At 39.7% G+C, this 22,899-nt stretch overlaps 2 protein-coding genes across 7 annotated transcripts in view; one reads left to right on the top strand and one right to left on the bottom strand.

The window, feature by feature from the left end:
* lg23h1orf146 (linkage group 23 C1orf146 homolog) overlaps positions 1 to 22,899 on the top strand; it is a 69,161-nt gene that overhangs the window by 412 nt on the left and 45,850 nt on the right. For 2 of the 4 annotated variants that reach the window (XM_025902826.1, XM_025902827.1), the window contains exons 2-5: positions 21 to 114; positions 665 to 836; positions 1,147 to 1,225; positions 1,330 to 1,447. In XM_025902826.1, coding sequence (XP_025758611.1) covers positions 21 to 114; positions 665 to 836; positions 1,147 to 1,225; positions 1,330 to 1,447 — 463 coding nt within the window. Of the gene's footprint in view, positions 1 to 20; positions 115 to 664; positions 837 to 1,146; positions 1,226 to 1,329; positions 1,448 to 5,031; positions 5,156 to 20,532; positions 20,661 to 22,899 lie in introns of those variants that run through there. The other 2 variants (XM_025902825.1, XM_003444257.5) reach the window with 2 other exon arrangements.
* glmnb (glomulin, FKBP associated protein b) lies at positions 1,449 to 8,930 on the bottom strand. 3 transcript variants are annotated; one of them, XM_005451148.4, is made up of 18 exons: positions 8,423 to 8,930; positions 7,890 to 8,015; positions 6,907 to 7,017; positions 6,721 to 6,829; positions 5,640 to 5,889; positions 5,431 to 5,521; positions 5,177 to 5,343; positions 5,037 to 5,090; positions 4,927 to 4,957; positions 4,757 to 4,846; positions 3,663 to 3,704; positions 3,494 to 3,567; positions 3,176 to 3,260; positions 2,975 to 3,084; positions 2,242 to 2,305; positions 2,027 to 2,162; positions 1,821 to 1,915; positions 1,449 to 1,735 (listed from the first exon to the last, which is right to left on the bottom strand). In XM_005451148.4, exons 1-18 carry the CDS (start codon positions 8,462 to 8,464, stop codon positions 1,640 to 1,642), a joined length of 1,773 nt encoding a protein of 590 aa, XP_005451205.1. In that variant the 5' UTR covers positions 8,465 to 8,930; the 3' UTR covers positions 1,449 to 1,639. The 3 variants fall into 3 exon arrangements, with proteins under 3 accessions (XP_005451205.1, XP_005451206.1, XP_005451207.1); XM_005451149.4 differs by having other exon boundaries at positions 2,975 to 3,081; XM_005451150.4 differs by having other exon boundaries at positions 7,354 to 8,930.

Below are 22,899 nucleotides of genomic sequence, written 5' to 3'. Positions count from 1 at the left end.
TCTTCACTTTGTTTCCACAGAGCCACGAAATAATTAGGATGCTAAACGCTCAGCAGCACCGCATCAGGTTTTCAGACAGTGTTCATCCCGGAGCCTTCATTTTTCCTCTATCAGGTAAACCCGAGTCCTCCAGTACACCTGCCGTGTATTTTATAAACCACTAAAACACATTATTCTGTTTTCTATAAGACACTCAGTGGATTTTAATAATGTAAAGTAAGGTTTTCATTGTTCACAGTAAATGACCTCATACTTTGGTGTAGTGTGGATGTCAGTGGGGGGTCGGGGTTTCTATCAACTGGGAAAGCTCTAAAACTTATGAAAATACAGTTAAAAGTTCTAAATCTATGCACTCTTTCACATTTTCTAAAGCTGTCCAAAAGTCCCTGGGCCTTATGTTTAACACCCCTGATTTAGACTCTTTACTTAAGTAATAATCCTATTTAAGTAGCCTAGTGGGAATGTTTTAGCATCAAAATATGTTTCAAGTGATTAAGTAAAAGTACTCCTACATATACATTAATTTACCACCAGAGGAGAAGGTGTGAGTGTAACTCCTTTGGTCTGATCCCTGATTGTGGCAGAATTAAAGCCCATACTTACAGGTTTATATATATATATATATGTGTGTGTGTGTGTGTGTTTATTTATTTATTCATTGCAGGTACTGCATTCCTGATGGTTGACCCACAAGACCTCCCAGAGCCCTCTGAAGAATCAGGAGTCTTTGAGAGGATAAAGAAATTTGTGCAAGTCCACCGCAACTGCTTTTTACTCCTTCATTCACCATTTAAAGGAAAAAAGGAACTGGAAACGCTGACTGTGATTCAAAACAGGTAGATTAATAGTCGTGTTGTGTCATTTTTGCTTTACTTAACTAATACTAACGCTCTGGTTACAAGGTGTTGTGTCTCAGCTTTATGACAGCAGCTTGAGGATAAAATTCTTTCTTTTACTCTGTAAGAATTTTCAGAGTAATTGTTTTTTTTAATTGTCATTATTGCTATTGGTATCTTTTTTGTGTGTTATCTCCCCTAACTTTGCTTTTTTCTTGTCTGTCAAAGAATTTGTGGATTTTCTTTTTAAAGGTTCTATATTGAAAACAGATTAACTATATTGTACTAAGGACGTCTTTATCGCTTGCAGATTCTTTGGCAGCAATCTCAGGATCCTGCCTGTGCAAAACACTGATGAAATTGTTAAAGGGATGTTAACAATTGCCAAGGTAACAATGGAGGCACAGCTATTTGGTATATTTTAAATACAAATTAGATAAACTGATGTGCCCTTGTGAAACCTTGAATTAAATTAAGCTACACCTTCCTGCAGGCCACCAGTAAACCCCATGTAGACAGCATCCGGGACCGGATCTCTCTGGCTCGGGCTCACATCATTGAAAGCAGTCCTGTGTGGGAGATGTTAAGAGACATGCTGCAAAACTCGGCAGGTGATTCGGCATGTTTTATTTAATGCTAACCAGCACGAGCCCGATGGGCTGAAAATACAAAAGCAGACATTTCAGTATTTAGTATCATCTTGTATACATTCTTGTATATAAGCACACACTTTATTCAGTCAAACAAAGCAAACCAAATAAAGATATATTTAGAAAAATATTGAAGGGTCTGAATTCAGAGTCTCAGTTTAGTTTGTTCAGTTTTTCCTCCGTGATCTCTTCGATTCGGACTATAAGACTCTCCATGAGGTCAAATGTCACCAAAGCACTCTGCAGCACCTGAGAAACATGACAAAAGTCAGCTTGCTTGTCATGGAGTCCAAAACCAAAATAAGAATTAGTAAATTAGAAGAGTTTTCCTGACCTGGTGCTGGACCTCTGGGGACATGTTGGACACTTTCTCCTGCTTTACTGTGATGCTTTTGACTAATTTAGTGGATCGAGCAGCATCTCTGGCTTCTGGGTGTGGGCGATAGGAAGTGTTGACAGTATAAAAATAGACTCTTAAATGATTTGTGTAAAGCTTATTTCACTGGAAGTTTGTCACACAGATTAGTAACTAATTCCTACCTTTTGCTTTTAGCTTTTGGTCCTCCCTCAGTGCTTTCAGTTCAGAGGAATAATACGCTCTTGATATGCTGATACATACACGCAGCATTTTTAGGTATTCCTCTTTGATCCTGCACAACTCTTCCCACACATCTTCCTAAAAGTAGGCAGAACAGATGATCAGCGTCCTGCCGTAACCAGGCATTAACTGAAAGCTTTGTATTGGACTTACTTACATTGGTTCTCAGCTCTTCGTCTCTGATAAGAACATAGCGTAGCAGATTTAGGCTCTCCATTACCCTGGATAAACAAAGAGCGTTACTTAATGGCTCAATCTGGATGAAGCTTCCCAGTTCACACACTGAGAGACTTTTGTCTTTGAATCTCTGCAGGATGGTTTTTAACTTGATTAAATCTGAAGTTGAAAATTGCTTTAATTTAGTTCCATTAACTCCATTTATTTTGGTTGCAGATATGGTTTTCTGTATTTCTTACAAAGGTCAAACTATTCCAAAGATGCCCTTGAGCCTAAGTTCCTTTTATATTAATTAGTTATTATAATAACTCTGGCCTAGGGCTGTGCAGTGACATCAGTTTTAATTTCAGTGATAATTTGGCTTTCAGCAGTTAATAAAACCAGATTTTTTTAGATGATTTTTCAGGAATTATTTGAATTTCCAGGTGTTCCAAAGTCTAGATTATAATTATAATGACAGTTAAAGAGAATTTGCTTCATTAAAAGAAGTTTTTCTTGTTAAAGTATAATAAAGCTACTATTATGCTCTCAGCACATGCCAAAGTATCCATGATTACGATTTTGCCATAATCAAGAATTATAATTACTTCTCACACCAGTCACTTTGTGCTTCAGGTAACCAGGTTCCACCCCCTCCAGTAATAATGTGTTAATGCATCGTATGGAACAAATGAGCGGGCTTGTGTCTACTTCAAACTGTTCTCGTTACTCACTTGTCCATACTGCCGAGCAAATCTGTCTCGGCACCTTGTGGCAAGCGCAGCACCAGTCTCATCAGCGAAATAAACTCCGTTCCCAAGAACCAATCGTTGGCATTACCCTGCTGTAAAAGACTTGTAGTATATTTAACGTGTAGAGAAAAAATAATGAGATAAAAAATGCAGGCTATGGCGTGACCCTCATGTTTTTCTCACCTTCATAGAAAATTCAAATTGATTCCTGATGTTCTTGATTATATAACTTTCTATTCCTGCGTGATTGCTGGTTTTTAACATGCACCTACAACAACAGCAAAAAAGAGAATACTGTAAACATTTGTCAGCTGGAGTGTAACTGGAAACACTGGATGGAGAGAAGCAGCAGTAAATTAATAGAGGTGCAAGTTTAGAATATGCTTTGGGCCATTTGTTTTTAATAAAGTAACCTAAAGTGTTAAAGTAGTCTATATATAGCTGTATAATGGGCGTTAATTTCACACCTGGAAAAAATTGCGAAGAAACTGTTTTTCTCACCTGAAGAATTTGTGCTTTGCTTCTGCATCTAATTTATTGATGAATACCTGGAAAACCTGCAGGCCCGATTCTCTCTGGGGAAGCAATGATCAGACGGAAGATGTGTGCATTTTATAGTGTAGCAGAAGTCAAACATTTTCCCCATATTGACCACTAATGAGGCACTCACCAAGTGCTGTATTGGGCAGTCGGTAAGAACTCGCCGCAGGTTCTGAGAATTTAAGCACAAAACAGCTCACTGAGCTTTCGTGGTTATGGTTCAGACATTTAAGTCAGCTACAGCTGTGAATCGCAGTAAATGTTACAACTATAATATTATAGTTTACAGCCACTTCACAGGCTGAGTCTCAAGTCTAATCACGTTAAAAAAAAACCCCAAAAAGACCCCCAGCTTACTCACTGATGCTTATTTTGTAGTTTTGAATAACATTTTAGGCCACTAGAGGGGAGCAGAAGGCTGTATCACGTGAAATACACTGATCCATCCAGCAGTTTGCAAGCAAGCATTCTTCAGCTTCATTTGGAGCTCCCTTTGTTTTTGCCAATTGGGTTGCTTAAGTTACTTGACTACCTTGTTTTTATTTCTTAAGCGCCTTTCACTGAAAACAGCTACCTGCTGAGGATAAAAACACTGAGAGCTTTGAGTGCGAACAACAAATGGTTCATGTGTGACAGCTAAACAATGAAACATAAAACCCTATGAAACTAAGGCAGGCTGCAACAGTTTCTTCACCTAAAGCAGCTTGTTTCATATTTCAAGATTGTTTTCACACGGTCTTGTGATATTATTATAATAAAGATATTAATTGTAGTTGGTTTTGGTTCTGCTTTTGATTTATTTTATCCCTCAGCTATAAAAAGCTGATTGGGTATTGTTGTCACCCCACCGGGCCTCGAGAACGAGCATTTTGAAATTCACTCCATAGGTGCTTCTACTAAAAGTCTCAGATGATTTCGAGTGACCTTGAACTCAAGGAAAGGTCAAGTTTCTAAAAATCTTGTAAATAATAGCTCGAGAATGAGCCGACGTAGGATTTTTAAATTCATACCATAGAAGCAGCCACGAAAAGTCTCGGACAGGTTTGAATCTCAGTGAGCTTGAGGTGAAGGTCACAGAGTGACGTGCATGCACTGACAGTGATCTCAGTGAATATGCAAACACACTTGAGACATCTCAGGCTTTTCTGTAATTCTGCTGCCCCGGCCTGTGTGTGTATGCAGCCTGAGAAATAGAAATGAGTTTGGCACGGCTGCTTGTCTTACATGTGGTACACTGTAGAAGCTCTTCAGATCCAGCAGACTCACTGGGAGGCTGTTGTCCTGCACACGCTCCAAGCTTTTTGTGAACAGCGCCTAATAATAGATAATTAGGGGCAATTAAAATGAACTCAGTCTTCTGCTTTCAGATGTTTTTCATACTGATGGGCTCTTACCAATCCTTTGAGCAAATGTGATTCCTTTTTGCTGTCAGAGAAACACAAATATGACTCTGATTGTAAAAGTTTGTTCTAAAACAGAAAACAATGTTGTGTTAACAGCATACCTGCTGAGCAGCTGACTGATGTATTCCATGTTGCACTGGAGAATAAACACATGGCTAGAAAGGCAGGAGAAGTCCAACGTTAATAGTTTGTAGTAAATGTAAATTTAGGACGGTAAGTAAAATGTGGCTGCTCACGTCACCTGAACACTGCTGGAAAGTTGTCGATGGTTATGAGCTGAACAAACAGCAGATAAGCCAGACATGCTCTCGCCTCCTTGAACTGATTATTGTCCATCAGGATGTTTTTCCTCAGTGAGCTGAAGAAAAGGAGCCCCGGAAGAGGCTCTTTGATTGCAGAAAGTGTGACCTGCAATGCACACATGTGACTTTTGGGACTAAAACTAAAACATGTTGTATTATAAATAAAAAGTAGAAGTGAAGACTTTGCTCGTACCATTATCTCTACTGCAAAGAGCCACAATGGTGATTTTTTGTCGTGCTTCAGTTCAGCCTCAAGCAAAGGCGCTCTCAAACTCCTCATGCAGCTAAACAGAGAATGTAATCAGTTATTTAATTCCAAGTAATTTTGCTTTGCCATTTGTATTTAATATCATTAATAATAATAATAACTACAAATAAACAGAGTTGCAGAGAGAAACATACAACTTCAGAAGCTCAATCTTTAGCTCCTCATCTTCAGCTGTAGCAGCACAATTTCCGTCTGTCCTCTTCACTTCCTCCACGAAAGGTTCTGCGAACGCAGTCAAGGCAGCGCTGCAGCGGCACAGGCCGTACTCATCAGCCTCCTCCTGCTGCTCCGTGTAAGGCACAGGCAGCCGGGACAGCTGCTTCTGCAGGGCCGACAGAGTCGAGCCCACACAGGCCGCCTTCCCCTCATCCAGCCGGAGAAGTACTGTTTAAAAACACAGTTAGTTTACAGTAAGCGTACAGCAGGGGGAGCCCCCTTTTTTTTTTTTTTTTTTTTTTTAAAAGCAGCATTTACTTGTTCACCATAACCCACCAATGCATGGAGAAGCAGTAACTGCAGTCAGTAAACCAGGCTACATGTGATGTGCATGATCTACATGTTGTGTAATAAAAGAACCCTGCAAAAAAAAAAAGTGCTATGACGGCAAAGGTGTTCAATGTTGGTCGAAACTGCTGAAACTGTCGATTCAAACGTGTTGTTATTTTGGCCAATTAGTTTGAGGTGTTTTTGGATTGTGTTAAATTTTTCTTATTTTATCCACTGCATTTATGTCAGCTTAGACAACAGCAATAACAACTCTCCCCACTCACCTAATAAACTAGCAAGTGACTCCACTGACCTGAGCACGTCCACCGAGCTGTACGATTGATAATGTTAACAGGCCTAACGGGGATCATTTGATTATTGGTCATGGCTGTGCAGTTTAATGCGATAAAAGCGATTCCACCATAAATTCATTTTTACTATTACAAATCTAAAAATGTTGTCAAAAAAATTTGTTAATTGTAGTTTAATATTGCCGTTGTAGTGGATGGCAGTGAATCAGGCTGAATCTGCAGCTATTCCTAAAAACTGTATTTATTTCTATGGTAAAGGTAGAATTTATGGCCGAGACTGTTGTGTTGATTTGCATTCGATTTCACTGTTACCCCTAAATAATCAAATGAATATTAAAAAAAAAATGTTGCTGCAATTTGTGTCTGCAGGTTGATGATTTTTGGGTTGGTAGTACTGTTGCATGATTAGTTGTGTTACCTGATTGAAGATGCGGAAGAAGGGCTAGGATTGTCTCGGAAATGGCACCTGGATCAATGCCTTCAGTTATTTCAAGCATGCTATCCAGGAGTTCATTTGGCCTGCAAGTCTTAACGAACAGATGCAACATTTCAGCTGATGCACGGGGAGCATGTTTCACTATGTAGAAGAACTGCTTGCACCTACCCTGGTCAGATGTGTGATGGCAGCTTGGTATTGATCCAGATCCTCAGCTTTTTTTACAACTTTGTTTAGAAGAGGTGCCAATATAACACAGCCCATAGATTTCACAATAACCTGCAAATGCGACAATAGGCAATCAGTACACGTCACCGGGAACCTTAAAAGCGACCCTGTCGGCGTATGAATTTGACAGTCCCTTCCTTTCCATTTGCATGCATCGCTGCATAAACTGATGCATGCAAAAGAAGTGCAGTTTCATCTTCACAACTGCTGGTTAAAGTGTGATCTACCAGATCTCACACACACAAAAAAGGAGTGGAAGAAGGTGCAGGTTTCACCTTCTGAAAATATTTTTTAAAAAAGGCATTAGACTATATAGATAATCTGTGGAAAAAGATTCTCATCAAAAGCATTTGTTGCAGAGCTGCAATCCCATGACTGTCGGTTCACCTATTTGTTTTTCTCCGCGCGGCCTCTTTTTCAAGCATGTCCTCTGCAATGGTTTTGAAAGTCAAAATCCAGGGATTTCTCATTTTATAATCAATCATTTGCAGCCCTTGAGATTGTTTTAGCCTCGGAAAGAGGAAGGAGCAGGAGATGACACATGCTTTAAATGTAGGCTACAAATAACTGCACTGAGCGTGGAGAGATGGGACAACCAAGGGCACTTAGAGAAGCGCTGTATTGAAGAGGGTTATCAGTGGAGCGAGAAATCTGACTGAATATCTGCTTGTTTTCCCAGCACACCTCCAGGTCAAGAGGCTAGGAGGCACAGAGTGGTAGCTGCATGTTAATGTTTAGCATAGTTGTGTAGCAGGCAAGAGGCTGCTCGCTTCAGTGGGTACAATTCTGCAGTGTAGCCGTGCTTTTAGAGCTGTATGGCAGATTAACACTGCCAATCTGCTGTCACTTCATATCTGTGAGGTGTAACTGCTATGGAGGAAACAGCTGCCCTGATCTGCTGTGTTGGCAACAGCGAGGAATACCTGGTTCTTCTCATCTTGTATGAATTTTAAGAGCTGTTGACTTTCACCCTCACTGAGACAGGCAGATCCCAAAGTCTTGAACTGCTGGTAGTCCTCGGGCTTCAGATCGTCTTCTTGAGTATTTCTCTAAATACAGGACACAGTATATCACGTCATAATGTTTTCTTTTACTCTTGCTGATAAACACCATTGAGCCTTAGTCATGAGTTTCCTTTTAGAAGCAGTAGATAGTGCTAGTATAGTGTGAGTAGATGTCAGGATATCCTGCATAAACCCTAAGAAACAAATACATTTATTTAACATGGACTTCCTCTTGTTACTGAGTGAGGAGGATCAAATGAGAAATAATGAAGGTAGCGTCATCCAACGCACCAGTTCTTCTATACTCTAATGCTAGCAGCTAATCTGTCAGCCGTTATGTTATTTTTCCCCACACTTGAAGGTCATACTTAATTGCAACATAAGGAGAGGAGATCCTGAGTACGATAGCCTCAGCTAAATTGTGTTACCATGGCGAAATATTGTTGACTTACCCATCTCTGGATTATCTCTTTCACCTGATCTTCATTCATCATCAGTTTCTCTTCAGCCCTCACAGACAATCTTATTATCAGTTGGCCTTTATTTTGACAGATGCTGTGACAGCACAGAATCAAAATGATCAAACATATAGCTCTCCTGGTGTCTTGAAAGAGAGTCAGAGAAAGAGGGAGAGATTCACTCTGTAAGGAAGCGAAACATAAACCTCTTAGGCCCCTTTGTGCTTGACATGTAATAGGATTAAACCAGAGCAGTTCAGTGTGGTCACAGAAAGCGTAGACATGTCTGGAAGGATCCAGTCAAATAAAAACCGTACAGAGGTTGTCACTGTTTAGAAAGAGTCCAAAATAGGAATTTAAATATGACAAAACTGAAACTTCAGTGTGAAAACTTGTGCTCATGATCTATTTACACCTGCCCTGCCACTGAGATATTTACCTAATTTCCTGCAGTGTAGGTGGGGATATGCCACTTTAGCATAGTCTGCAACTAAAATAGAAATTAATATGCATGCTAACAGTGTAGTTAGTGAAAATACATTTTTAGTAGATTATATTTTAAAGTTCTGCTACCTTAAAATGAGGTCAGCATTTACATAGAAGGAAATATAATTTGTGTATCAGCACAAATTTGGTAACCTTCATTGTAGTTTGGGTTGTTTTTTCTTCACCTTGTGAAGTACACCTAGTTTAGTACACGTACGTTTAAGTTTATTTGGGATTTTTCTTATCCCCAGGGTTAAAAGTATACATAATGTACCAAATACATACATACACCTCCACTAATATTTAGTTAAATGTCTCTTGTTCCACAAATTTTCAGTAGGGTTGAAGTCGAGGCTTTGGGAAAGCTGTTCCAGAAACTTAATGTTAGCTTGATTTATCCATTCCAAAACAAGTTTTAATGTCTGTTTGGGATCATTGTCCTGTTGGAACCGACAAGTTTCAGCTGTCTAACTGCTGATGTGAGGTAACATTGAAGAATTTAGGGGTAGTCCTCCCACTTCATTTTTCTATCCACTTTGTGCAGTGTATCAGTAACACCAGCAGAATAACAGCATAACAGCATCAGACCATGATGCTACCACCACTTATGCTTGACCTTTGGTGCAGTGTTTTCAGGTTTGAAAGCCTCAGCTTTACTCCTGACCTGAAAACCTTTCTTCAAAGGGCATTTGGTTTGTCCATGTGGGGAGCAGCAAATTTCAGTTGAGCCTGAAGGAGTCTGTTTTGGAGCAGGGGCTTTTTTCTTGGTCAGCCCCCTCTTAGTCCATGGCAATGTAAGACCTGCTTCACCGTGGACAGTGTGAGCAGTTTTTAGTTCATGGCAGGCTTGAGCCTTGGTGTTTCCTGAGTTCTTCCTCAGCAACCTAACCTCCTAACCCATTTCCTCTCATCTGAGGGTGGCAAGTTGGGGTTTTTTTCCAGACCTTGTCAAAGTGGTAACACATCCTTCCAAATGGCAGGGGTTAAAGTTCATTTTATATGCATTGCAGATATTGTTTATAGTGTAAATTATAATGGGATGAGATCATATACATATGATTTATAGTGTACTAAAACAGCTATACTTTTTTTCAAATAGATTTAAGGAGAGAACAATGGTGTAGGACCCATTGAGATGTGGCAGTATATATGTAGAAAAAAGAAATCCTCCTGTGACACACGCTGGCTGCAGCAGACTTCTCAATGTAATTAAAAGGAAGTGCCTGCTGTACACAGATGCACAGGGATTACAAATGCCTTTCCATGATTGCTTGATGACAACATATTGCTCTTCTGTGTAAACACAAAGGCCTCAAAGGCTCGGATCGCCTCTCCCCCCACAGCATTTATGTGCGTGTATAATATAATACAAGTACAATCACTGACATCCTGCTCCTGCTTCAGCAGAGGAGAAGCTCATGTCCTGATTTTAGATGAATAGGTGTAGAAGCGTGTTTGAACGGTCGGATTTAGCCGACATCTGCCGCCCAGGTTTGCTCTGTGTATTGCGCTGTGATGAAAGCCTTAGACAAAAGCCACAAAGCAAATACAGTACACAGACTGCTGCTCAGTCCGTGTTTGTCCCTGATTTTGCTGTCATTAATTGCAGGCTGATGAGGTTTTGTTTTGACGGTGCTCCTGGGTACACAAAATATTAAAGCACACAAGGTCTAGGCTTAGGATAAACAAACACAGAGTTAAGATTTAAAATAAGCTTAACAGTATTTTAGTCTAAAGACCCATTATGTCACAGAATAAGTTATTTTAACTGGTGTGTAATTTCTAGTATATAATTTCTTCAGTTTTGTTTGAACAGTTGATGCTCCACAGTCGTGAAAACATTGTGTTTCTGATTAACAGATTCTCATTTTAAAGCACAAGGAATCGAAGGACAGAGTCAGAGCAGTGATCGCTTTCCAACTCAGGAGGGCACTGTTTGTCTTGAGGGCTTAACTCTGATGGGAGAATCAGTCTGTGGATTCAGCACCTCATTGTTAAATTCACACATGGGTGAAAAAGATGTTTTAATTGTAGACCCATGCAAAAGTTCAAATTTAACAATATAGCAACACAGGTAAGAGCCTTGGCATGTCTTCCGATGTCTGAATAAGCAATAATCAAAGAAAAAAAAGTATAAATGTAATGCTTGAATATTTAAGGAATCGGTATAATTTTGTCTGCAACTGAATAATTAAAAAACTGCCATTAAACTCTGATTCAAATTTTTTTTACCAAGCCACCACCATCTAATCTAGGGAGAGAAGCACGGGAAAAAAATACCCCTTCAGAATTCCTATTTTGACTTCAGCTTTTAAATAGATGCAAATTGATATCAAGTTACTTTTTCTTATAAGTAACTCAAAAAATCTGGCATGTCATGGAAGTTCATTTCTAGTCATGAAAGTAAAAAAAGCAAACTATCACATAAATGTCTTTATTCATTACATTACAAAAAACAGAAATTTAGTATCTAGAATATTTCATTTCAAGTTTAAGTAAATTATAGTTCAGACAGTAACAAATTACCACGGTCTAATTCAGTACACATAACCACAATCATAGGGAAGACTCTCACTTTGACAGTTGTCCAGATTAGGCCGGTGTCAGAGCATCAAGAGCCGTCAAACACAGATGTCTTTAGGAAAGGAGCTGCCACGGTCTTATTCTGAGAGGTTTCTTAGCTGGTCTAAGGAGAAAAAGAGCTCAACTGCTGCTTGGTTGTCTAAAGTCTTCTTTTCAGAGCAAAGTCAAATTGTGCACTTCATTTGGAAGTCAAGGTCCTGAAGTCTAGAGGGAAAGGGGAGAGTGACAAAATCTGCGGTGTTTGAGGTCCAGTGTGAAGTTTGTGATGATTTTGGTTGTCATGTCATCTGCTGGTCTTGGTGATAGTTGGTCCTCTGTGTTTTATCAAATCTACTCGGGGATTTTTAGAGCACTTCATGCTGAGAAGCTTTATAGATATGCTGATTTTATTGTCTGTCAGGAATTAGCACCTGCTCACAGAACCAAAAATATTATCACATTTTTTGCTGACTGTGTTATTACTGGTTAAACTTTGGGGTAATGTCAAGAGGAGGATGAGAAACACCCAGCTCAAAAAATACAAAGGAGCTGAAGGCCGCTATGAAAGCAACCTGAGGTTCAGTAACACCTCAGCAGTCCCACAAGCTGATGCCATGCTGCACTGATGCCGTAACTTACAGTAAATGAGCCCTGGTAAAGTACTGAGTGTATTTTCAGAAATATGATGTTTCTGTTTATTAAGTCATTTTTTGATCAGTCATGTGGAATATTCCAACAATGTGAGATCTTGAGTAGCCATAATCATCAAATTTCACACAAAAAAGGCTTAAAATATATCACTTTATTTTAGTTTCGGTTTTCTTTAAATTCAAAGCGAAAATCTCACCAGCAAAAATGTTTTTCACTTTCCTGATCTCATCATGACAGTAAATTGCATATATTCTTTTATAATGTCACACAAGACATTTCATGACATTACTTTGGATCCAGTAGAGAGGCCATTTGGCAAATATCAATAACTAATAAAAAATTATTTTAAAGAAACAAATAAAAATATCCCTATTTGTACCCTTAATATAGATAGTGTAGCCATTAATACTGCTACTTGTATCACTGTGTAAAACTACAGTGAAATGTGACACTCAGTCTTCATGATGCAGGATGTTTTACACCGGTATCATGTCTTTGATTAACAAGTGAATTCATTTGGAAGTCAAAGAAGTATCCGCTTTCAGGAATGTGCATTCTGAGCAATCATTGAAGTGGTGGAGAAACTGCTGGTAAGCTGAGCAGTTGTGGAAACATTTAAGAAAAAAAAAGCTTCACTTGTGTTCTCTCACCCCATCTGTTCGCGGCAGATGGCCCTGAGTCTGTTTCTGTTGGAGGTTTCTTCCTGTTAAAAGGGAGTTTTTCCTTCCCACGGTCCGAAAAAGTGCTTGCTCATAGGGGGTCATATGATTGCTGGGTTTTTCTCTGTATTGTATGGTCTGCCTTACTGTTGTTGTGATTTGACGCTGTATAAATAAAAATGAATTGAATTGAAGTGTGTGGTCTGTCCCACTCTCAGGCATGTATATTTATGTATTATATTAGTATATCAATGTTGCATTGTTTTTACTATGACCACCACTGTTAGGCATGACGCTGGTTCCTTGTTCTCAATGGCAAGCTTTTATTTGCAGAACAATCGTTTAATGCCAAGTAACTGTGTAAATAGAGTAACAGATACAATATTTGTCAAAATGTTAATAAAAGGAAATACAAGTACCTTAAAACTGCACTGTTTGGCAGTCTGTAAGCATGTGGAGAGCGGTTTGCAGTGTTCAGAGCCTTATCTCAGGTCACTGATATCAAATTTCCATTTATATTTAATAGCTGTAGCAACACAGATCTATCACAAGCTTTGAGGAGAGCGTATCCACCTCTAACAGATTAATTCAGGACTTGGTTTGAGGTTATATTTTTTTTGGGGGGGGGGCTTTAAAAACTTTGACAGTAGTTTCTTAGATTGAACGAATGAGTAAGATGGACCGTATCATTTCAGTTGCAGAGCAGATGTGTGCAGTATTTATAGAGCAGTCTAATATACAAACACTGAGCAGTCCTGTGAGAGTGCGATAAAGCCTCTCCATTTTCCTTCCCTTCCATATTTCCTTGGTGACCTCTTAGAGAGCAAGAGAGTCTAAGTGAACTATTTATCCAGTCGGCTTCCCCCCCCGAGGCCTCTGCAGACTGCTTCAAGCTCTCCTGTCTGCCTGAAACCTCCCCAGGCCCTGCAGTGCTTGTCAGGAAAAACTGCCATGTTTAGGGCCTCTCCCCCGGGTCCTGCATCAGCTACACTGCTGCTTCCTGAGGCACGAAGATGAATTTGATTTTGAGATATTTTCTTTATACCGTCCAGATTTGCTTTTGTGATTGCTGCATTACTATTGAAAGTGTTCTTAAATGTCTTTTAATTTCGCATCCATGTCTATGCTCTTCCTTTTCTGAGGGGTAGATTTTGATTGATATGCCGGTTACCACAAGTTTTAAACTTGCACAACACATTTCTGCCAGTTTAAGGGTACAGACGTGCCCTGTTAACGCATGATCAGGGAGTAAAAAATAAAAGTATGTGTGATTTTTTTTTTTTTTTTTTTTTTAAATAAAACATGCTATGGTTCCTCGGGATAATCTGCTTGTCACGACTGTTTCTTTGGTGGAAATCATTTTCAGTAAAACTGTCTACACAAAACAGCATGAAATCTAAACCAGAGGAAGAATAAAGTGCCTGCGTCTGATAACGTGATTCCAAAAAAGATGGGATGCTGTTCAAAAGAAATTCCAAAGGAAAAAAACTGCAGATGTGCCACTAGTTCCATATAAGTACACAAAGCGCCTTCAGCTTACAAAACAATCAAAAAATGCACTGAGAACATATAACATGGGAATGAGTGTATTTTGCACTAATATGAGTACAGGTGTGCCTCAGTGTGTGCACAAAATATTTGAAAATTACTTCTAGAGCAACCAGAGCAGGGAAAATGAGTTTCTCCGTGTCTTTAGCGCTGCAATCCAAGCGCACGCTTTCCTACTGAAAGATGGATGAAAAATAGTAGTTTTTAGTGAATGTAACTCAAATATAGGGACATTGTACATTACTCAGAGTCTATATTCAACCACTGATTAATACATATTAGGAGTTTAGGATTTTTGGCAGCTAGACTTAACTGTGGGATTGAATATATTTTATATGTTGTGCGTGTTTGTGGATACAAATGAAGGATGAGTCAGTGTAAGACTGTTGGTCATGTATTTTTTAGATGAATAATATAATTGAACTCCGTGGCTGGAAGTTGAATATCTTTAGGGAGAAACAGATACCCCAGTGAACTGAGAGCTAATGGAGGTGGTGGTCTCACTAGGGAAAATCTGACCTTGGCCCCTTTTTGTAAAAGCTTTGCCTCTATGGCAAACAATTGCAGGGAGGGGCTGTGCAGGCGCGGTCCGAGTGTGTTTAGTGAACATCTGTTTGCGCTTTGGCAAAGACTGTTGCTATAATGTCGTCCTGTCTTTTGCACATCATTCAACATGCCATAAAGCAGCTCTGTCTACCAGTGTACTATGAGTTGAAAGCTCCCAGGGTGAGACAAAGGCCCAGGCTGGACACCTCCGTGTTTCCTGACCTGCAGCGCCTGACTGGTATGGATCGACGCTCGGGAACTGCAACAAATCCATATCTCGCGGACCACGCATGCAGACTTCATCACCGCCTGCTCAACCTTTTGTCAATCGGCATTTTGATGACAATTCCCAGTGTCGAGTTGTTCCCAATCAATACACACAGAGCGGACACCTTCATACACACAGATAAATGCTGCTTGCCGGCTGTATCTCTGGGCTGTGGAGACTGACACCCTGTCTGACTCTGATCAATAAGTGGTGCGTGGTGCGGCGCACAAGCTCGGCCCTGCCCGCTCTGCTATAACACACGGGGCTTGGTTTCCCCCGGCAGCTGGGTAAAACTCCCCAGCAACTCCCCGAGGTGGATGAATCGGAGATGTTACATGTGAACTGGCTGTCAAAATGATTTTGTCATCTCCTCTTCTCTCCGGTGTTTAAAGATGCTGACACACTGTGTTTTGGGTTCCAATGTCTTGTTGAAAGTGATGGAAGCTTTTAGCCTTTTTTCTCCAAACTCCCTTTATCCATTTAAGTGTTCGCTCAAGTGTTAGAATTTCTGTTTCACCTGCCACAGATGTCTCCTGGCACTTCCTGCCTGCTCACAGCTCCCTTTCAGGTCATCTGATCTGAACCCTTTGAATTTACAGACTTTACAACTTCATTTAGAATATTTACTCTTGTTACTTGATGAAGTCTTTTAGATGCTGCTGTTATACTACTTTTAGTTCTTAGTTTCCCAATTTATTGATTTGCTGAAGCTTTTACTTTCTGCAATTTAATTTCATTAGATTACATTAGCCTTGCCTAAAAATGAAAGTAAATGTTAACACAACTAATCAATACTCCTTTTTTATATATGTGAGAGTGGCTAACATTAGTGGGTAGATCAGAGTAAGAATAAAACAGTGAGTAAAAAAGGCCAGATCAGATTCAGCTTGGGGTCATTAATGTTTCAGAGTATGCCAGAGGGAGAATGGGAGAGTCACTGCACTGCCGGGATCCATTTCCTTTGACTGTGGCTTTGTCATTTTGGATCAATCCCACCATAACCAGGCCATTGTAAAGTGACTTGGCTCTAATGGAGTGATAGGCAACATAATGGCACCTGATTAATAATAAGGCACTGGGTTAATGTGTTTTAAACGCAAGTGAGCCAATCATTTCTAACGGATAAATAGAACTTGTAATGGAGGACTGCAAAAACACGTTCTTGTGCAGGATTTGTCAGCAGCAGCTTGTGCTAATATAGTTACAGTGACCTCTCTTTCTCACTTCGTGTTCCCCAGCAATAGCCCAGTGGAGATCTCAGGGGCTGTGGAAGTACTTACCATTTCCTCCTCTAAGCTGTGATCGTCACAGTGGCGTTACTCCTGCTTTGATCCTGCTGCAGTCTGACACATGACCACACAGACCCCTGAATGGGCATTAGTGCAGGCTTCAGCAAACCCAACATCTGTGCCTCCCAGCACTGCCACTGCTCAAATCATTCATTAAATCAGAACACAAAAAGTAACTTTACTTGAATGCCTCAGCATAAATATTTGATCATGGCTGAGAATAAATCTTTGTCATTTTGTTCTCCTTCCTCTGGCTGCGGGCTCCTCTTATAGATCTTCCTCGCCTCGTTCTCGTTTTGCTGTTTAGATACAGGCACATGCTTGGCTTGGTCATTTGTGAAATGGATCTTATGAATTTTTTAGAAAGATTCGTAGCTACAATCAGCCCTGGTTAAAGGGACGACTGTATCACAAAGTAACATCTTGTGTTGCCGTTCTCACTCACAAATCGTACTCTGCTTGCGTAGATGATAGAAGCTAATAGTTTCTGTGTTACTTTGACAGAGATGCTAAACTTTTATGTATTATAACAGATTTTAACACCTTGTTAGCATTTTGCTTACACACTAGTAATCTGTGATTTGTTTATTTTTGCATACAACAGAGTCATTCTAAAAGTATTCGCTTAGTCAAGCTCTGGTTTTATTGCTTTGCATCAGTATAAACACACCAGGAAAAAATCTCAGTTATTACTAATAGATTACATGTTTGCATTTATATTTGCCTAAGTCCTACTGTGCATTCTTTTTGTTCCAGATCACATCAGGGCATAGCCAATTTTTTCATTCTTCTTCCCAAAAATGTTTAAGATCTGGCAGGTCACATGGGGAACCTGAGGGTTTCTTAAAATTCCATTTCAGGACATTCATGTAGTTTTTAAGTCATCTTCATGCAGTTTTCGAGTACAGCCTCCACAACGGAGATTTGTAGTCTTGCTCCCATTTTCACTCCCTTTTTCCCTAATTCTACTGGGATAGTCAGAGACTAGAAAATGGTTTCACATTTAACTACCTCAGCCTACTATGCTGTGTTTTGTGGTGTTACCAAAACAGCTCATACCTGCTAAGGTCTAAACGCTACAGGGCCATCAAAGGTGACATTGGACATCCTACTCCAACCAGTCACCAGTTTTTCCATCCACTGCTGACTGTAAGATCCAGATAATCTTTGCTTTTTCAGAGATGCTCCAGCTGAGTTGTCTATCCGTAATAATGAACCACCACTAAAACTACTTACGTCTTACACATGCCTTTTTTCCCCACATCAATAACGTCGTCTAAGACAGCATATATCCCAGAATATGAGGCATTTTTACAAGATTATTTACATTAATGTGTCATCAGTCACTGGCTACACCCAGTTGTTCTACATTCAACTAATTAATTTACTTCTAAAAACTAGCTGCACCAGTGCTGATGTAGTTGTGTTTGATTAAAGGGTTAAATATTTACACAAGCCTGTATATTATAATAACTGAGAGAGAGCATTTGATTTATGCTTTAGCAATATGTAGGTGGTATCCAAAATGTTATGGGACTCATAATGCGGTTCATATGGTACCTTTCTATAAACAGTAGTTTAAAACGAGCAAGCCTGTGTTGTAAACAGTTGAAATATATCTGAGAGTATCTTCTGACTGTGCATCATGGGAAATCTTCATAGTCACTAGTGAGAACTTGGACAAATTCGACACTGGGGTAAGAGACTATATACAGTTGTCTGTTGATATTATACCAAAGAAATCCATCAAGATTTTAATTATTAGAAATGATAATCTGTGGATAAATGGAGAACTGAAAGCATCACAGGGGAAGAGGAAGCAAGTTTGCAGGTTAGCAACCAGGTTAGACTGATGCAGAAAAAAGAAATCAGGCTGTTTCTCAGCAGGTGTAAAAATATGTTTAAGCAGAAAATGTCCAGGTAGAGTCCCCTGAAAATGTTGTTTTTGGCATGACTGTGAGCTGATCTTTCCTTCACAGTGCAACATATTGTACTGTTGTATAGTAACTGCTGAACAGTCTTGTATTCAGCATTAATAACACTGTGGTTTAATCAAAGCTTCACAGATTGACATGGTGTGAAAGACTCTACTTACTCTACTTTTAATTCTTTAACCAATTAAAATTACAGTTTTGTGGTCCAACATTGATAATTCAGTTTTTTTAATACTCTGTCATATGAATATATTTCAATCAGCACTAAAATAAGATACTGATGTTCATTCTCTAGTCTTAAGAAAATTTTTTTTCGCACAATTTAACGCACATCTTAAACTGTGTAACATGCAAGGATTTGTTGCAAGTTCCTCACAGCTTTACCTTCCACCCTCCATCTCAAATTCTCAGCCATGTAAAAAACCTTTTATGACTGAACACAAATATCGTGTACACATTAAAAGGCTGCACAGCTCTGTTTCTTGTCACTTGTGTTCAGAAGATTTCTTTTTCATGCGTTTTCTTTCCCCCCAAAGACAAGAGGATCTTTTGTTATCAGAACCTTTTAACCAAGGTGGATCCTTTTAACGTCACCTTCAGGATTCATACGTTATTAGACATGACTTCAGATGAAAGACAAAACCAGGCCAATGAGGTAAAAGTGTGGTGTAGCAGGAGATACAGTACAAGGACAGAATATGAGATCAGTTGTGTAAATCTGCCCAGAGGGGAGGGGGCTTGTGACCGAGCTGCAGCAGAGCAGCTTTTTTGTTTCTGAGTGACAGCTCACATCCAAGTAGTGTAGTGATATGCAATGCTAAATGAGCCGGATAAACATGTCTTTAAATGAGCGAACAGCTTTCCCAACCCTCCTGCCCTTTTATCAAACCAGCGGGTCCCCAACCCTCCACCCATGCACACACACACACACACACAAACACTCACACACACCCGTCCCTTCCCGACCAGCTCCCCCTTCACCATCACGGCCTCACGCTGTTCAGGGCCCCAGACCCTCAACAGAGCCCGGCTAATGGAAAGCTTTCAAGGCGGCCGGAGAAAAACGTCGGCTTTCATTTGGCCTCCACCATTTTCTGATGCGAGGTGTGTGTGGGGGTTTTTTTTGTGTGTGTTTGTGTGGTCGTGGCTCAGGCATCACGTAAACACACAATCACCTAGGGACGTGCCATTATAAACAGGCCTGGAAACTGAAAACAACAACACTGTCCACGCCCTCCACCCCCCATCCACACGCATGCATGCACGTAAACACACACACCTGCACTGGCATGAATGAATGTGTGTTGTCCTGTTTGTAAAAATGCTGCATAAAAAAAAAAAATCCTGGTTGCCTATTTTTATTAATTTAACACTGGTGTTAGAAATGCATGTCATAAACTCAATTTATAAACAGCTGGATAAAGTGTCTTGAAACTTAAATTATTCAATCTCTGAAATATTTCTAAAATGAACAAAGAGCTTGTGTAAAGAAGCTGAAAGAGGTGTAAAATGATCCAATCATCTATTACTAGTTTTGAACAGCATGTAGTGATGGTAAGGTGAAAGTTTAATCACAATAATAAAGACAAAACAAAATGAAGACGTGCATCTGACCAGATTGTTTTGGAGTATTATACAGTACTGTGCAAGTTTTGAGCTACCCCTTATTTCTTTATATTTGCCACCAGTGAAAATGTGACTGTCAAGAAGGTAAAGAAACAGGGAGAAAATCCTGAGATATGCCAGATTACACTGGACTGAACTGGACTGAAAATCAGTGGCAGCAGGTCTTATGGAGTGATAAATAAAAATGTGATATGTTTGGCTCAAATCGTTATCAGTATGTAGAGAGGAGGTCAGGAGAGGGATGCGAAAGCTTCTCTTTACCACTATTTACCATAGCAAAAGAAAAACAAAATAATACCTGCTTATTAACCATAAAATAACAACACCGCTGATCTCGCCCTGTAAAGCTACTCTCTGGTTGTAGTTTCTGACTCTCAGTCACACCAATGCCACTGACTTGAGGTACATTCCCAGGAATTCCATGCATTTTCCAAATTTTTTTAACTACATTTTTAATATTCACAATATTTATTAATTAATCAATTTTCTTTGGTTGTTTCTTTTCTTTCTTTCCTCTCCTATCTATCAATTCCAGTGAGCCAGACTGAACGAAAAGAGCATACTCACCGTACTCCACATTCAGTCACATGGACACTTCTAACCTCTTCTAGCAGTTTTGTCTGTATTTTTTCTTATTTCTGGAAATGATAGTCTTAAAAAAGATTGCTATAGGTTCTGTCAGGGTCAGGTCTCTTCTCAAAGATGTGGGGGTTCTTGGGGTGCTGGGGATTTGGGGACGTTTGTGCATGCTTCAGTACATCACTGCACCTATTTTTGATGTTCCTAGCCAAATATAAAGGAATGAAGGGTGGATCAAAGCTTGTGTACTTTATAAAATTGGCTAAAATTACATTCAAATGTTGCACAATATGAGTCCTGTGTCTGATATAGCCGTCTTCTTCTACCTATAGACTTCACTACACCAAATTTTGCATGTCTTCCCTTTATCTGCTGGCTTCTTTCTGAGGGCTGTGATTTCCTCCCACAGTTCAAAGATGTGCATGTTAGATTGATTAGAAAATCTAAATTAGCTGTGGGTCTAAATGTAAAACCAAACCACCATATAAATGTGGCTTTAAGAGTGATTGCGTCTTGTAGCGTAGAACGCTTTGACTGGTCAGTAAGACTAGAGGCGCGTTATATACAGTCTCGGTCCATTTCCATTCTCAGAAACTGTAAGTAAGCGTGTCTCCTTGTTCACTATCACACTGCAAAAGTCTGGAAGTGTGCCTCAGCCATGGCTGGCCTTCCACGAGGAGGAAGCTTGTTAGCCCGAAGAGGCCTGCTCTCCCTGCACATGTTCGGCCTGTCAGCTGCCTCACTGATGTCTCTTGTTATTATTTTCCTCTCGTTCTGCTGCCTTTTCTTTGCAGAGTCATGAATAATTTGTGTCTACGCCTTGTTGCTTGATGACAGCTGTGCAGTTGGTTTGCAGTCTGTTTTTCAGATCAGGTGAATAATGAATAAGCCTATGCAACAAAAGAGCTGTGTTCTATATGAGCCCTGCCTCTCTTCATCTGGCCCAGCTTACTTGGCGTGTCAACCACAGGTAAGCAGGAAAGTCTCTCTGATGTTGAAACTTTCCCAAATTAAAAGTGTAAACAGAAGAAAACGGTTTAAATTGATATCTTTTAATCTCCCGTGAATTTTCCGTGTGCGAACATCTTAATCACTGCTTTTTCACCAAAGCTTGCTGTCAGAAATCCTGCATCTCTGTCAGCTTATCTCACCTTCGAACTCGTCAAACCTGTGTGAAATCTGCTGAACAGCGTATGAAAGCAAATACCGCATTATTATGACAATATACACAACAGGTCTGCTCACCCTCAGGGAAATAATCACGTTTGTTCTCTCCCTCTCTCTCTCTGTCTGTCTTCTCCCTCATAAAAAGTAAAACACCATTCAGCAGATGTTTTCCAGATATTGTCAGCTGCGTGGGTGTGAGCTTTATATTTCTTAATCTGTGAGGTGCTTTATATAATGCTTCAATCGTTTCTTTTCTTCAGTCCCTCAGGTGACATATCACAGTTGTAAATCATTTCATCTGGTTTTAAAAATGGTTCCAGCTTGCTGACCTGGGGCAATGTCTCCTATATCTTTTCTTAAGCTTTATTTCAAGAGTTTTCTGCCTTTATATGGTACAAAATTAAAAGAGTGGTTACGTCAAGCAGTGGTTCCCAAACCTTTTCATCTAATCAGCTCCAAAGGCTTTTCAGTACTTAAGAGCCCATCAACAGCAATGTAGCCCCTCAAATATGCTCATTTTAACCCATTATAAACATGATCTGGACCACTTTCTGCTTACCATTGGTCAATTACTGCTAGTGAACTCTCTCAGACATTTTTCTTTAATTATTGACTTACTATGTCAACCTTTTGTTCCCTGTTTGTAGTTACTCCTGCATTTGACAGCTGTTCATAACGTTTAAAGCCCACAATCATTTATCCATGCTTTCAATTAGTAATTTCAACTTTTCTTAACATTTCTAGACTTTTTAAACAGTTTGATTAAATTTTATGTTCATTTTTAACTCTTTTAGACAGTACTTTATCATTTGATCGATGCAATGCAATACAATGCATTCATCACATATTCTCATTTTTGCATTTCTTTCAGTTCAAGTCAGTTACATTTTGCTTATATAGGACAAACTCACAACACCAGTCAATTGCTGTGACTGGTTGGGTTTGAGGCGAGGAAGACAGGACAAAAAGACACACTATGAAAGAGAGCCAGAGATTAATAATGGCTTAAGATTAAATGTTGTGCATAAATACAGGCTGCGAAAAGAGGTGAGTGAAGAAGAAATAGTCAGTGAGAGTCATGAAAAGCCCCAGCAGCTTAGACCTATTAACAAATGGTGAGTTCAGGGTCAGCTGATTCAGCCCTAACAGTATTCTT

Source organism: Oreochromis niloticus, linkage group LG23, assembly GCF_001858045.2.
Source record: "Oreochromis niloticus isolate F11D_XX linkage group LG23, O_niloticus_UMD_NMBU, whole genome shotgun sequence".
NCBI lineage: Eukaryota > Metazoa > Chordata > Actinopteri > Cichliformes > Cichlidae > Oreochromis > Oreochromis niloticus.
Note: the sequence above shows the minus strand (reverse complement) of the source record. Positions and strands in the feature narration are given on the sequence as shown.